Consider the following 17,034-nt stretch of genomic DNA (forward strand, 5'->3'; position numbering starts at 1 on the left):
CCCCCACCCCCCACCCGACATTCCTGCGTGAGCCTTGGAGTCGCAAAAGCTTTTCTTTGCTTTTTCACTCGTTAGGCGGTCGGTTTGTTCCCGCGCTGAGATACAGCTAGCTGGGCTAATTCCACCCCCATTCCGCTGGGGTGCCGTCTGTTTACCGCGAATGGAAAACAGCGTGGATCACGCGACGTCGTTATGTTCCGTCCGTATATCGTAATGCCTTTCGAATCGTGTGCTCGTAATTAGCATCTCGTTAATTGCCAAAACTATCTTCTCCAAAAAAATGCTTAAGCTAGCAGAAATACCTTGAATAGAAAGGCCGCTAAATGGGTTCCTAGCATAGCGGCGCTAAATATATGATATTTTAATGTCATCATTGCACAACACTGACATTCATTTGGATTAGAATTTTTGAAAAGCGATGGTGGCCTTTGTGGTGTAATGTCATTTAGTATCATGTCATTTTTGTAGTAGCATAACGGAGGTTATGAATATAGTAATATCTCTTCTTCCTCACAACATGTATCCATCTGTCCATCTCTCTCTCATCACCAACCTCTCTCATCCATCTCTTATTTTCCTATCCATCAATAACTCTCTCTATTCATCTATTTATAAAACATGTGATCTCCCTCCTCACACCTCATGAACCCCACAATCATCACTTCAGCTTCCCACCTTCTCTGCAGGAAGGTAAGGTTACCCACTGCAGACCGTTAGACGGAGCCCTACCTCTCAGAACCAGACCATTACCAAAACCCCCCGACCCCTGCTCAACTGCTACCCAGAGAGACCAGGACCAATCCTACCTTTTCCCTACACGACCTCTAGCTTGAACGAGCATCAGAGAAGAGAGCACAGCCGTGAAGCGGGAAACACGGCCGCCATGTTGGATCAGCTTGGACAGAAGCAGAAGGCCTGGTGGTCGTCCCCTCCCCTCCGCCTGTGTGTAAAAATATCCCCCGGTTCATCTTGTGCCTTCACACAGCGTGAGGCGGAGGAGCTCAGGCAATTACACTCATCTGCATGTGTTAATATGATTCATTAGCGGGAATAAACACTTTCTCATGACACCGGCTACACGGCGAGCCGCACACCTGCACGGCTCTGATAAAAGACAACGCCTCGTGGCGCTGAGCCTTTTCATGAGAGCTGCTAATTGGCATCTGAAAACGTTCCGGCTAATTAGTGAAAGGCAGATGAGATTTGATTGGTTTGAATGCAGAGTGTAACTTGTGGTGCGGTGGGACCCCAGAATGTGCCGAGGTTTTTATTTCTTTGCCATCACGATACAAAGATAATTGTAATTGTGGTGATTTGCATTCGTTAATGAATTTGCGTGACGCTTCCTGATCAGACGTGAAATAAATAATTGATGCGGTATCAGCGCCTACCGTGACAAGTGGGACTTTTGAAATAGCTAAGCGCATTAAGGTGCAAGTTTGATGGCTGCTATGCTCCCAGGCAAGGTGTGAAAGTGGAGCAGATGTTATCTCCTCGCATCCACGGAGCCTGCACTCGCTGCTATCTCGAAAAGATTAACTCTGAACCTCTGAAGGTGTGTGGCGAGGACTTGAAGAGTTTGTGCAGCAAAAACAAGCGTGAGGACTTACGGCAAGTTTGAGCGCTGTTCGTACGCACCCGAAAATATCAGGGGGGTGGAGAAACGGCAGAGGAAATCCCGAGCAGAACGCAGACCCCTGACTTAACGCAGCAGTCAGACAAGAAGCCATCGCTGCAAGGTGCTTTAATTACGGCTCCGTAACATCAGATCGCTACAGAAGCCTCCGATGCCCGGGCAGCACACAATAACGCTTTAATTAGGCTGCTCTCAAATTACAATTTATCGGAGCCAGTCAGTCAACCATCTAACCAGCCCACCACGGCACCCACCCATCAAGCCACCCAACCAACCAGTCAACGACCCACCCAGCCCCGGAATATGCCCCCCCGCCCTCGCCTCCACAGATCCAGTCTCATGTTTAATTGCTTCGGTAAACGGTCAGACCTCGAGCCTTTAACTCCATTCCAGAGGGTAATCAGCCATGGTTTCACCATGGGACGAGGGAGAGAGCGAGAGAAAAAGCGAGAGAGAGAGAGAGAGAAAAAGAGAGGAAGAGAGAGAGCGAGACACTAGATTATATGACGTAACCCAAAGTAGACACAACTAAAGTGCTTCCAAATGTGGGTGATCTCCGTCCAACATGAAACAACAGTCATTCAACAGTAAAATCTTTTTAATAGGATATTTTTCACTGTACATGATTCCTCCTCTTTCTCCCCCTCTCTCTCTCCCTCTCTCTCTCTCTCACACACTCACACAATACACACGTCATGAAATACAGAACAGTGTGAAATACCATAAAAAACAATCGTTCATATTTTACATCCTCATGTCACATATACGGTATGTGTTGAGATGTGTGTGCGTGCGTGTGTGCATTTGTGTGTGTGTGTGTGTGTGTGTGTATATATGTGTGAGTGTATGTGCATGTGTACATTTGTTTGATAGAGGGGTTACCATTTACAATATAAATCATACAACATTGTAGATCAGGAGAGTTGGAGCTCTTCACACTCAGAGATAGCTAGCCGGTGGCTATTATGGCTAGCCATATTTTTCAGTAATGAGTCTTTTTCTTGGTCTGTTCATGTTCATGGGATCGTCTTGTCCGTCTGCCCCCATGTTGCGTTGCTCCCTATAACACCCCTATCTGACTGTAGTCCACACACAGCAACACACCCTCCTTCACGTCTACTACAAGCACAAAAGGGGGGGCAGTAAAAAGAAGAGTTTGTCAATCTGGTTGGTAAGGGCGGAGTTGAAGGAGTGAAGATGAGTCCATGACCACAACAAGCACCTCCGGATGAGTCCAAGCCGTTTCTCCTGACACTCAACAAACCTACAGGCAAAGAGGAGAGCAAGATTAGAAGGTTAAGAGACAAGACTTCAAAACTTAAAGGAACACTATTCAAGGACGGATTGGTGAGTTTGCTGCCACCTATAGGGGAAAACCCTGCTAGGCAGATTTGTGAAAACAGTGCAGAAACTACCTTTCTTACCTTATGATGTATATCAGATATCATAAGGTATTTTATATGTTATCAATACAGAAATATTAACAGATTTTTTCCAATATTGGTGTTTTGTTTTGAATCAAACCAAAGGGTTTTAGGTCTTCCTCCCCCAGACCTCTACAGACACACGGCGCTCACCTTCTGGTCCGTCAGCACCGAGCTGCTCTGAAGCTGGGGCAGGTGGGTCCCGAGGAGACCGTTGCCGGGGCGATCGTGGTGGTGGCGGTTGCCGAGGAGGCCGTTGCCGGGGCGATCGTGGTGATGGTTACCGAGGTGTGCGTTGCCGGGGCGATCGTGGTGACCGACGAGCGTGCTACCGGGCCGGTCGTGTTCACAGAAGATGGTTCCGTTGACGTAGTGGAAGCGATCGCCCGGTACCAGCCGGTTCCGACACGTTGCACAGCTGAAACACTGACGGCGAGACAGAGCACGATGGTCAGGGTCAAGTCCAGTCCAACTTGGTCGTAACAGCCCTTCCTCACAGCTACCGTCTCTCATAGGGCTTTGCAGGCTTTCACAACATCCCTCAACACCGCAACCTCACATGAGCAGTAAACTCGTCACAACTGCAGGAAGGGTTAGAGCAGGGAACCGTTCTTCCACGGGCTGGCAATAGGGGAGGAAAGCCTGGAGACCAGGATGCTAAACTCTCATACTTGAGTATCTCTCACACTCACTGTTGTCCAAAACAATAAGTGTGAGTTTCAGTTTGTGTGTGCGTGCGTGCGTATGCGTGCATGTGTGTCAGAGAAGATTGTGCGTATAGAAACCCAACAATAAGGATCAGTAATGTATTCACTCGCATTGACATTGTCTTCCGATAACCCAAGCGAGCAGATGAAATTAATAGTTAAATAAAAGCAGTTTCTGTGATTTGATTAATTACCAGATTTCCGCCACAGACAACATTTTATAATAGTTGCACACCACACCGACCATTAGCTCATTTCTTTCTACCGTTGATGTTCTTCTCTTTAAATGTGTCTTGGCAACTTCCCTACTCCTAATCCTATTGTGTCTATGGACACATTTTCTGTAATTTCTTTGTCTTTCATCCTTTTCAATTTGTATTTCGTTTTTTATTCTATTGTCGTGCATTTTCTGCTGTCTGGCACCAATTTAAAAACTTCCTGTCTGGATCAATAAAATATTATATTTTCTTATACGTTATTATCTTAAATAAACAGGCCGGGGCTGTCGTGATGCTCCTGACAGGAGTGTAGTAGCAGAGTTTCATTCAACTATGAAAAACTAAACCGATTCTAAAGCCCCAGGGGTTAGTCTGCCATCTGAGAATAAAATAGTCTGAGACCTTCACGCTTCAGAAGGACATCAGACGCTGTTTTCACGGTCGGATAAACTATAGGATGGTGTCTTATTTGTTAAGATATCAACTTATTCATATAAATACCTATATGATGTACGCACACACACACACACACACACATACACACACACACAGTGACATTGACACCCCGGGGATCATCGCATTAACACACATCATATAGTTCAACAGGACGTGGGTGTCAGGACTGCGACCTCTCACCTTGAGGTGGAACACATCTCCCTGTGCCCGCATCACCATCTCATTGGCTGGGATGGACTGTCCGCACGCACCACAAGCTCCGCTGTGACCGAACAATCTGTAAACACAACGCAAGAGAGAGAGATAGTCCATGAGAAAACCACAACATGCATAAACAAAATCCTAGTTAGTGTTTAGTCATGTAGCAGACACATAGATCCAAAGTGATTTACAGTGAGTTCAGACTCATGATATTTAGAAGCAGGGGTTAGGGGTCATTTTGATTAGGAATGTGTACAGATTAGACTGTAGACATTGGGAATCAAACCAAATCTTTCGGCTGGGAGTCGAAACACCCTTACCATTATACTATCCTGCCCCCAAAACGAATTAAAATATGATCAGCCTCAAATGACATACAGGAGTGAATGACCCTGGCATTCACAAGGAAAAGGCAAGGACACAGAACAAGGAAATAGATAGATAGATAACCGCCAAACATAAATCTATTCGAACAATAAAGATCAGTGAATCCAGCGGGATACAATCAAAGATGTGATAACAGTGACATGAAACATTACCCACTAAAGTCCTGAATGGAATGGTAAAATACCCTTTATAATTTGTTTGTCAGTATGTATTATAAAATACAATAAATACTAAAAATATTGAAGATAGTTCAACGATTTAAGCTTAGAAGAGAGTAGGAACGCAGAAGCGTCTTCCTACACCTTTTCGGACATGGAATTATAAAATGTTTCCAGCTCCTTTGGTTCTTGCTTATTATTCTATGTGTTGTATACCTGAGGTAGTCACTGCGGCAGAGGATCATGCCCCCCTTGGAGTAGCAGGAGGAGCCGATGTCCCCCAGATGGGCCTGGCAGCACGAGCACTTGAGGCAGCGCGTGTGCCAGTAGCGATCCATGGAGAAGAGCAGGAAGCGCTCTGAGATCTTCCCCCCACAGCCAGCACACACCCTGGAGCTGGGAGGCAGGCTGGAGGCCTGGCTGTTCACCATCCTGGAGATCCTGATGATCACATAACATAACATGAGACTTTGTTCATCCCAGATGGGAAATGAAGGTTCCTGGGAACCACAGGGGCCTGGATCACTAACACACTGAAACATAACTTGAGCTCTTAGATTTCTTCCAATCAAGCAGTTTGCTAAATATTTTTGGTATAAATTACTCTCTCAGATGTTATATATATACGGCAATATAATTTTTTGCTTTTTTACTCATGTTCTTGCTGTATTGTTTCTTCTAAGTAGTCTTTAATCGTTTGTGTTTGAATCAACCTCTGAAATGCATCGCGTTGGTTAAGAGCCGTTATTGATTTTTTTAAACGTAATTAAGGGTCGTGTGGTTTGCCTTGTTAAACACTTTACGGCGGTTTGGCCCCTCTATGAATACAGTTTGGTGATCGAATCAAAGATGTAGTGTGGTCCTGTGTCTACATGGTCGGTTACTGATGGCTGAGCAGTGGAAACAAACACAGAATTTTGACCAACAAATATTTACAGGACTTTGGCGAGGATGACTTAAACATTGTGGACCTAACATCAACTCCGTCTAGACAACGTGCTCAAACCAAAGCATCATACCATCGTAGTTAATTCACATTATAAAGGCGTTCTGTCATGCAAAGAGTTCTTTCATGGCAAACATTTTACAAAATAAATCAAAATTAGTTATAAACCGACATATGGTGGTAATATGACACCGTATCATGACTAACAGCCGCGATATGAAATTTACCCCATGAGAATTTAAGTGCAATGTTGCTGTTCATCACGGGACATTTCACGCGCTTTGCGTAAAACGCGTCTGGACTGGAGATCTTAGGATTTTACGCATGGATCGAGAGCGGGAGCATACCTTGAGGTTCCAGAAATCCTGCGGTTGAGAAGCCAAACAATCAAACAAACAAACAAATAGACAGGCTCAGCGGTCCGTTTAGTTATAAAACCATAGCTTTGTTCGTTTTGTTATAAATTCCATAGCTTCTGATCTGCTCCGGTGAATGGGGTGGAAAAGCTGAACGGACTATAGAGTTGAGGAAAGTCTCCACGACGTCAGATTCCGTGGCAGTACCTATATTTTGCGAGCCATTAAGAGACGGATATTAACAGACAACACGGTGGTTTGTTGTCCGTAAAGACCTCGCAAACTCTGCAACTCTTGTTAATGCGTGTGACAGCTCAACTATTCATCCCGTTGCGCAAGCCGCTATTTAAATTGCTTAGCGGTGACGTCGCAAGCTTGAAACGTTCTTCGGCCAATAGGAACGAAGTGGGCGTGGTTTGTAGTCAACATGATTTATGGCTTCATCATAGTGACTTATTATTCAAATGCTTTGAGCTCCGCTGGCATATCGCCTGCTGCTGCTTCGTCTGTAAAACGAGAAACTGGTGAAAGGAATCCTTTTCATGTGTCTGAACAGATGGTCCATAACTGTTGTTTGTTATTATGCTAATTAAGGAAGATGGTCAATATATATGTGCATGCGTGTTTTTTGTATGCCTATCTGTCTGCATGTTTGAAGGAAAGGGAAAAAAATAAAAACGAGCTAAGTCAAGTTAATTAATTATAGGTTATTTAACACATTGTATTGCGACTTTTGACTTGTGTGAGTGTGTGTGTGTGTGTGTGTGTGTGTGTGTGTGTGTGTGTGTGTGTGTGTGTGTGTGTGTGTGTGTGTGTGTGTGTGTGTGTGTGTGTGAGTGTGTGTGGTATTTCCTGCTGAGGTCCAATAGGGGGCAGCATTTAGTCATATTCGGCCGGTTGGTTCTTTCTTCGCTAGTTAAATTAGGTAGGCGTGTTTATAGTTTACTCTATTAATCTCTATAGGCACCTTTGAAAAAGAGCTACCCCCTTCTTATGCACTATAGTCGATGTGAGCTCTTTATCGAAATAACAGTCCAAAGTTATTTTATTTTTAAACCAATAATTCTCCAAATCCTACATCTCAAATAAAGTGACTTGACTTTGTTTAGATTTGTAGGCAGGCCTCTGACCTACATGTGTGAGTGTTTAGCAAACACAGGGTTGATGCATTAACACTTCTGCTCACAGCGCAACACACACCTGTGGTAATCAGGCGCAGCAGATGTTGTTGTCATGTGTGTGTTGTGATGGCTGGAAAGGAAAAGTGTTTGGGACTAGTTTCGCTCTCATCTGACAGCTTCCTCCTCCTTCTCCTCTCTCTCTCATAGTGGACCTGTCCGTTTCCGATTCCATTTCCCCTTCCTCTGTCGAGATCGTGTTGAAACTCACAGCCCATTGATGGGGCCAGAAAACACGTGTAGGCCTAGTTCCCAAGCCTAAATCTAGACGAGTACAAAGTCCAGACAGATACAAAGCTAGTCTCTGAAGCATTGTAGCAGACATACAGTACAGTCGCTAAACAGATTTGAGGAACTGTAAACAATTAGTATTAGATTTCAACTATCAGAGTTACATCTTCTCTGGGAACTTGCAGAACACCAGATGGGTTCTGTAACGTGAGCATGAGGGATACTCTTTGCATCCATCATGACCACCGTCTCCATTAGAACTATATAGTTGAATCTCTGCTGTGTCTCAAAAAATAGGACTTATAAAACAAAAATGGGCAAGTCTTTCCCGTTCCCAACACACAGAGAGAGAATACCAACAACATCAACAAACTGTGAGAACAAAGAGGATCTGAAGGGATAACTGAAGGTGTTGGGCTCTCTCGTACCAACACAACACTTGACACCTGAGACCCTGTCAATTAGAGCCAGGCCAGGTGGCCCGCACTTAGTTAACTTCAAAGGTGATCCTTTTAATTGTATATCTTAAAGGTCCCATGACATGCCACCAGGTGTGGTGTGATTAGCCGTTACAAGCCGTTTTGGAAATCTGCCCCTTATAACATCATAAGGGGGAGGAAATTGGGCATGTCCACCTAGATGTGTGCTGGATAGATCAGTCTACCAGCCTACCCAGTGGACTGTAGCAAACGTTGCTCATCTATCCGTCACACATCTAGGTGGACACGCCCACCTGTGATGTCATAAGGTGCAGATTTCCAAAATGGCTTGTAACGGCTAATCACATCACACCTGGTGGCATGTCATGGGACCTTTAAGGAAAAAAACCTACTACTATGCCGGTGTCTTCCTTTCTTACCATTCTCATATTGGAAAGCTTTTGCCACAAGCGAGAACCTTTTTGGTCTGGAAAGATCATGGTTGTTTTTCTTGGTTTGTAGCTTAGTTGCACCCTAAAAAAGGCTGTTCATATTATTGTTATTACTAAAATAATCGCATATCCAATCAGAACAGGAGCTAGGTCAGAGTCCAAGCCATTGGCGGTTAAGGTGATGACGTCAGCTACTGGTCGAGAGGTCACCATGGTGATGGCGAATATGCCATCTGGGTTTCAGGAACTTGTCAGGTCGAGAACGTACAAACACACACTGACATGTCTACTGCTTGCTTCTAGGGTTCACTCTTAATGTACCTGAACAAACATCCATTTCACACGGAGGACGTTTACCATGAATAACAATGTGCATTACATTAAAACCTAATTGAAATAGAAAACGCAGCAATGCTTCACATTAAACCCTGTTAAGCAGTAAAGAATGAGAGTGTAACGAGCATAAAGATGTATTTTTTCTTTAAATAGTTTTCTTGTGCTGTTGCACATTGCTAGTACTAAACTTCCTCTGTTCAAATGCCTGGGGGGTCCAGCTGTGCCTTCAGGCAGTTGTCTCAATCATACGTCCCTTTGATTGCTGATTTCGTTGCGCAACATCTCGACACGACATGCCCTCTCGGGGCGAGCGAAGCCGAGACAACCCAGAGGAAATGTGGAGCCAGACCTGTGGAAGGTCAGATACCTCCAGACAGGCCCAGGGTGGAAGGGTCGAGGTGGGATGGTGACGTATGTTTGGGTCTGGGGAGACGAGGTGCGGAATTTCAGGGCATGCCTCGATGTTTGTGGTGGAAAGCCAGCCTGCGTATTGTGTAAGAGAGAGACGGGGTGAAGCAGACACAATGAGGGGACTGTACATCCCAGCCCCGCGATACCATCCTGATATCCATCCATGATGAATGAAAGTCTGGCCTTGGCTGGGTAGCGATTGATATCCAAATATGGTCGCAGCCCTTCGTGGTTCAAAAATACCCAGCAAATCAGAGTAATGCCCGGGCGCTCTTCACTCTTGCCGAATCCAGTTGGAAGTGAAGCAAAAACATATTCTACTCTGATTTAACACACGCTGACAACCTAGATACCGTTCACTCCTATTCAAAACCAAGCGTGCCATATAATTTGTTATCTCCACCAGACTACCCAACGCATTATCATAGTTATTTTCACTTTTCTCAAGAGTTTTTTTTTTACCAATTTTGACAACTCAGAGGACCTACTTTTTAGACCAGACTTGTTTTTGTTTTTTTCTTGCTTTTTTACATGCTTTTTAGAATTAAGAAGAAATACATCCAGGCCATTAGATTAGGAAGGTGCGTTTTTTGTTTACTTATAGGCACATTTTACAAAGACCTACCTTAATACATATAGGAGGGTTTCGTTTGTATAGCGTTTCATTAAAAATGTAACAGTCTGTAAGTGTGTATTCATTTAATGAAGATGAATTGAATACAGATATTTCAGTCACGTCTGTGAAAATCCTCCAGAAAGAGGGTGATTAAAAGAGACCATAAGTAACAACACATAGCTACTAGCTTAGCTCAAGAGCATCATCTCGGACATACACAAATCACAGAAGAAAAAAACATTATTATTTTATTTGAAATATTAGTTATTCAAAAAAGGCAAAAGTGTTCCCTTTAGAAAGTGTTATATGCAGGAAGTAAATTAACTACACTTCGAAAGCCATTCGAACTTAAGTCACCCCGAAAAATGGGGTGATGTCCATGATCACTTCAGAACTCGACGTCCGAGCCTCTATCATAACACGTACTAACACTACAATCAGAACACAGTCTCATGTCATCTATGATCTCTTCATCAGTAACACACACACACACACGCAATTGCACATAAAGAAATGCAGACCCAGATACAAAATGCAGATACATAAACAGTTCAAATACAATCACCATCACGATGAATGTGTGGTTGGTTCAGTCGTTCTGATACATCTTATCGATGCATACCTCAACATTTATGGACGTAAAAAAAAACAGAACGATTTTTACAGACATGCATTGGTGACGAATCGTCACGTGTCGGTTATGAATGTACATCCCTTCTCTTCTCTACAGAAGCCACCACCAAAAAAAAAAAACACCAAAAGAAATAAAACACAAAATAAAAACCATAAATAAATAAACTTCAGTGGAAGCTTTTCTGCCGGATCAGCGTGTGACCATTTCAGACGCTGATGTCATGGTTGCAACACATGGACGCCACTGCGGTGAGCTGACGTCATCGCAGCACGCTGATGTCATCGCGGCACGCTGTTGTCATCGAGACTCGGTGGTGTCGCCGTCATCGCAGCACACTGATAGGTCAACGCAGTAGGGAGCTCAAAGTGCAAGCCAGTGTGCTAGCGTTTTGGGGGAAGGGAGGGCTGAGGGGAGGGAGGAGTGAGGGGTGATGGGAGGGAGGAGTGAGGGGTGATGGGAGGAGGTGAGGGGAGGGAGGAGTGAGGGGCGAGGGGAGGGGTGAGGGGTGCTGGTGGAATGGTTTCTGCATTGATGGGCAGCAGCCTAAGTCATCAGAAACAACAATTAATTTCTCTCAATTTGGAAATGTACAGTGAGTTGTCTTTAGCTGCTGGTGTTGGGGATTGGGGACAGAGGTGGGGGTGGGGGTGGGGGGGGGGGGGGGGGGGGGGCTCCGCATCTGCCTGGATAGATAGGAAGGGGCGGGGCGGTCGGGGGCGGTCTGTTACACCTGGAAGGTGTGGATGTCGTTGTGGAGGCTGACGGGGTTCCCCCAGGGGTCGGGCCCGGCGGAGCAGCTCTTCCTCTGGCAGCGGCAGCGCTGGACCCACATGACGTCCCGGGAGAGGGTCTCCCCGTCGGGGCAGCGGAAGCGCATGCGCACGGTGTGCGACAGCGAGGGCGTGCAGCAGCGGCCGGCGGAGCAGGCGCCGCAGTAGCGCGGGCGGTAGCGCTGCTCCGTGCTGCAGCCGGCGAAGGTCAGGCTGACGGCGTCCGGAGGTCGTACCGTCCGCTGGCACCTCCTCCCCCGCTGGAGGACACAAGCACCACGCTCACAATCAGGTCAAAGGGTTCAAAGTGTGACTCACAGTGGATTGGAATAGGTGTCGTTAAAGACGAGGCCGGGGGGGATTAGGGGTGTTTTAGCTCAGGGATGCCAACTGTATACTGCGGAGTGTTTAGGCAGGTGGGTCCAACACCCTGACCAATAGATTTGTGTTTTAAACTTTGGTATGGGGTCCACTGGCGGCCCGTGAGGGCACTGCAGGTGGTACGCGGGATATTGTTTTTTGGAAATAAACGAATTTACAATAATGAAATATATATTATTATATAACTGAAAAAAATTCAATAATTATTTTCCATGTTTCCATTTCCATTGTGTTTGTTAACTATACACACTAAGTAGCGTTGCTGACTTTTTTCTTGCTGACTCAGACCTTTTCACCCCCCTGGCCATGGCCTTATTGCAGTCATAATTATGTCAATCAATCAAGGGGGCACTGGCACTCCTTTCTCTGCCACTGCTTGTGTATTTATACTTTTTTTTACAGTTTGCAAATAAGGCGGTATGTGAAAAGGTCTGTAATATTAATATTACACCCTGAGTTAAAGGTTGGGAGTCACTGCTCTACACTATCCTGCCACTTTGGTTGCTTGTTATCAAAGTGCAGACTGTCAAAAAGATAACACTTCATACATCCCTAAAGGGGAATTCACATATAGAAGCATGCATCGTGCAAATCAAACAAGAGAAGATACTAAAAAGGAATAAGAGGCCAGAGAGGGGCTGTTTAAAGAGCAACCAAACAAGACGCGTGACATCACCCCATGACACACCGCCTTTACATCACCCCCGTGGCACCATGCCAAGACCTCACTACCTTGACATCTGGTTTTTGGACAAATCGCACCCTGACCGCGGTGACGCCATGCCACGACCCCCACACCCCTGTGACATCGCTCAGAGCGCTACCTTGCCGGCAGGGGGGGGTTGCGCGTCGCAGCTCCTGATCTCACACAGCCTGGTCTCGCGGACGAGTCGGCACACAAGGTTGTCATTGGTCTCCCGGCTGGAGACGCCCATCCCGCAGGTGGAGGAGCATTCAGTCCAGTTGGTGGTCACCGGGAAGCAGGTGGTGTCCACCGCTGCCCCCGCCAGCACTTCTTCCCTGGGGGGAGTCAGCACTTCTGTGGATAGTGATTAAAGTCATATTGAAAAAAAAAAAACTGGAATGCAAGTTTAAGTCCAGTCTCATTTGTAGTCACAAGTTCTAATTGTAATGAATTCATGCTCAAAGGTTCACTCCTAGGTGTGTAAAAAAGGTGTACCTAACCTTTAAAAGTGAACTAGGTTTACTGCAACATTAAAGGTGTACTCGACCTGTAAAAGTGAACTCGGTGTACCGTAACTTTAAAGGTGTACCGTACCTTTAAAAGTGAACTAGGTGTACTGCAACATTAAAGGTGTACTCGACCTGTAAAAGTGAACTTGTGTGTACTGTAACTTTAAAGGTGCGCCGTACCTTTAAAAGTGAACTAGGTTTACTGCAACATTAAAGGTGTACTCGACCTGTAAAAGTGAACTCGTGTGTACCGTAACTTTAAAGGTGCACCGTACCTTTAAAGCTGAGCTGTGCACCGGCTTGCTGGTGGTTCCGTGGCGGAGGAGGGAGGAACCAGGTGCTGATGTGATTGGGGGGGAGGTGAGGGAGGTCCGGCGGGTCGCTGTGTGCCGCTAGCCCCCCCCCCTGTGCGTCGGGGATGCTGTTGTCGTCCTCACACACCCACTCCTCGCAGCAGCCCTCGGGGGAGGTGGCGAGGCGGGGGCGGGCGCAGTTGGGGACGGCGCCGAGTTGGGGACAGAAGGGCACGCACCACACCATGCCACTCATGCAGCTGCACTGGGTCGTGCAGCTGGGCCGAAAGTCCTCGCCGTGCTGGTAGATGCGCCCGTTGTACTCGCAGGGGAGTCCCTGGGGGTCCGCTAGACACACACACACACACACACACACACACACATAATGACACATTAGAGGGCCGGTGAATCCCAAAGTTTTGCTCACACAAAGTGTCTGTGTTTTGTTCCCTTAAATGTATAAAATTGTTAAACGAATTGGGAATTGTCTTTAAAATATGAGTCTGCTATTTCGTTTGACAACGCTCCTCGGAGTTGCTCCTATGGAACCCGGTGTGTGCGTTTCTTCTATAATCGCTGGGCTGCGGACTTTGGGGGATCGATCCCAGAACCGTTCATGTATGAGTGAAAAACTAGCCGTGGAACCAGGCACATATTTTATTGGCTGTGCTAGATGGTCTGGCCCTCCCGTAATTCAGTCCGATTTCCAGCCTTCCTGGACCTGGGACCATTGATCTAATATGGGCTGGGTGTGATAGATGACCAAGATGCCTGCCACTGATGTGGAATGGTCTGTCGACTCCACTATCACAAACTAGACGGTATATTTTCTCGAAAAGAAGATCTATATAGCTGCACGAGAGGTTTTTGTTGACAAGGAAGATGTGTACTGGCCGGAATATCGGTGTACTTCCGAAAGGATTCGGCAAAAGTTGAATTCATCAACGCAGTGTGCTGCGCTTAGACACACGTTTCGTTGCTCTGGTTGGTTTTAGTGATCACTCGTTGATACCGCCCCGTTATCAACTCCCCGAAAATAACAGAGAGGTTCCAGACTAATAGCCGTTTGGAAATCGGCCTGGCGATGTCGAGCTAGCCAAACAACCTTACACCCAATAGACTACTCTGCAAAGCGCTGTGTAATTTCCGTCTCCAATGCCTTCCACGTGTCAACCATGTCGTGGTGTATACAACGCTCAACACACAAGTCAAAAAGCAGCCAGACTCTAGTAAACAGGTCCTCGAGTCGGGACCCCTTGACCACCCCCTGGCTCCCCCGGCCGCTTTCCTCACCTCTACAGAGGCCCCTGAGGGCGCGGGCCCCGGGGGCCCCCAGGTGGCAGTGCAGGCCCTTGATGTGGTCGCAGGGCCAGTCGTCGTCGCACTCCTGGTTGAATTGCGCGGCGCACACCTTGCAGCAGCCGCACGCGTCCGCCACCCAGCTGACCAGCGGGGGGCAGGTGGGGGGCGTCGGGGGGCAGGCGCACACGGCCGGGCAGGTCCTCTCGGCCTGCTGGTGCACGGGGGGGGGGCCAAAGGTCATCTCAGAACCGGGGGAGTTATGCGCTCTGGTCAGCTGGTCACACTCACGCTAAGTCTAGGAATTGTCGGTGTGAATTCATATAATAGAGAAACTAGGTAGAGGGTGAACTCTGTGAACACATGTTGGATTCCGTTAAGATTATAGAACCCAAATACAACGAGAAGCAAACCATATCACCGAAGTCTAAATCAAGTCTAAATAAATAAATGCATTAAAACACAACTAATAACCAGACACTGGATAAAGCCCACCACGATAAAGTACAGGGTTGGCCTTTCTCTTTTTGCTCATATTAGGGTTAGCGGAACATATATGAAGAAGAGTAAAGCCTGAGACTGAAACAGAGAGACATGCTGGACTCACCAGCACCACCGCAGCCCCAGACAGCAGCAGCAGCACTGAGAGGAACCTCCTCCACCCAGAGAGGGAACACATCATGACTCTTCCACTCTCCACAGACAGATGAGGGCCAGGAGGAAGAGACCAAAGTAAGTCAGGAGCAACGGCTGTAAGTGAAATTACGTTGTCCAATGTTGTCCTCAACTGAGGGGATGAAAATTGTTCCCACAGCTCAAGTCGTCTCTGTTGCCCTAGTACTGGTCTAGTGCTGGTCCTGTTCTGTTCTATTGCTGGACTAGTACCGGTTTAGTCCACTCTGCTCTGCTTCACACAGTCGGACAAGACAGCCCAGTTATAGGTCCTCCCTCTCTCTCACTCTACCTCTCTCGCTCTTTACCTCTCTCTCTGTCAAACTCCTCCTCTCCCTCTCGTTACCCCCCCTCACTCTCTCTCCGCCCCGCTCCCTACATCCCACCCATTTGTGACATCATCCAGTCTGAGAGAGCAAAAGAGAGAGAGAGAGAGAGAGAGAGAGAGAGAGAGAGAGAGAGAGAGAGGGGGAGGAAGAGAGAGAGAGAGAGTGTGGAGGTATTCAGTAGAGCTGTGTCAGTGTGTCACTATGGTGTATGTGTGCACGTGCATGTCCATGTGTGTGTGTGTGTGTGAGTGTGTGTGTGTGTGCGTGTGTGTGCACGCACCTGGGCACCATCCTCTGTGTGTGTTCGGAGTGTGTCATGGATAGACTAGGACTGTATGTTGCCCTGAATATACAGACGGTTACCATGGAAACGCATGAAAGGTAGAAGCATGACGTCTGCCATCCTGTTTATGTATTCAATTAAAGTATTACAGCAGGTCAATGATATAATGTGCGTGAAAATAGCACCATAGCATCCTGTACTTATCTGCAGTAAACAGAACGATTATGCATCATTATTTCTAATAATTTTGGGTGCAGAACTATGGGTACAGTCAGCATTTTGAAATATTTAGTAATGTAATTCCGGACTAAAGTATGAATGACATTAAATGAATGTTGAGATACCACCATAAAAGTTAGTGGATTATGAATAATCAGAATGTCCATAAAAGGGTCATGGTTCAAAATAAGTATGGTTTTAATGATTAAATAATAAAAAGGTTTTGAATAATAACAAATAAACAATCATGAGGATATCTCTGACCAGCGCATGAGACACCAGTGGATGAACTTGTATCAGGGTCGTTAAGTTAAGTGTTTGAAGGCTAGGTGTGGGTTTAATCACAGGTACCCATGGTCTCTCTCCATGTCCAGGGTGTTCTTTTGCCTCATGTGACAGGTGCCTGCATGATAAAAACAGTCCACTTCAAAACAACATCACACACACACACACACATCCACTGACGTCCACCAATCCCACGGCCTCCTTGCCAACGCCAGTGGAGCGCTCTCCAGGATTGGCCAATAGGGAGGGAGAGCTGTTATCCTCAGGATATCCTGTCTCCTTTTCCTAGCGGGCGGCATTCCAGGAAATAATTTGTGTGTGTGTGTGTGTGTGTGTTTCACAAGTTGACCATGTATTCGAGTGGAAAAAATACTTCCCATTTCCATTGTCATCCCGGCAACACTGGGAAACACAAGAAGGTCACCAACTCTAATGAAACAGTAGAGCACCAACTCTAATGGAACAGTAGAGCACCAACTCTAATGGAACAGTAGAGCACCAACTCTAATGGAACAGTAGAGCACCAACTCTAATGGAACAGTA

The 17,034-nt window shown here is 46.4% G+C and overlaps 2 protein-coding genes across 3 annotated transcripts; both read right to left on the minus strand.

Annotated features, from left to right (window-relative positions):
* Nucleotides 1-2,891: 2,891 nt before the first annotated feature.
* Nucleotides 2,892-5,618, minus strand: lmo4lb (LIM domain only 4-like b; the record flags this gene model as incomplete). The annotated part of the gene is made up of 4 exons (XM_084468159.1): nt 2,892-2,900; nt 3,214-3,486; nt 4,622-4,718; nt 5,404-5,618. 4 exons carry the CDS (start codon nt 5,616-5,618, stop codon nt 2,892-2,894), a joined length of 594 nt encoding a protein of 197 aa, XP_084324285.1.
* Nucleotides 5,619-11,452: 5,834 nt separating this feature from the next.
* ccn1l2 (cellular communication network factor 1, like 2) lies at nt 11,453-15,546 on the minus strand. 2 transcript variants are annotated; one of them, XM_084467717.1, is made up of 5 exons: nt 15,311-15,546; nt 14,698-14,914; nt 13,387-13,752; nt 12,742-12,956; nt 11,453-11,796 (listed from the first exon to the last, which is right to left on the minus strand). In XM_084467717.1, the coding sequence occupies exons 1-5, from the start codon at nt 15,383-15,385 to the stop codon at nt 11,491-11,493; spliced, it is 1,179 nt and encodes a 392-aa protein (XP_084323843.1). In that variant the 5' UTR covers nt 15,386-15,546; the 3' UTR covers nt 11,453-11,490. The 2 variants fall into 2 exon arrangements, with proteins under 2 accessions (XP_084323843.1, XP_084323842.1); XM_084467716.1 differs by having other exon boundaries at nt 14,698-14,917.
* Between the last annotated feature and the right edge of the window lie 1,488 nt (nt 15,547-17,034).

This window comes from Micromesistius poutassou (genome assembly GCF_964030765.1).
Source record: "Micromesistius poutassou genome assembly, chromosome: 5".
Lineage (NCBI taxonomy): Eukaryota > Metazoa > Chordata > Actinopteri > Gadiformes > Gadidae > Micromesistius > Micromesistius poutassou.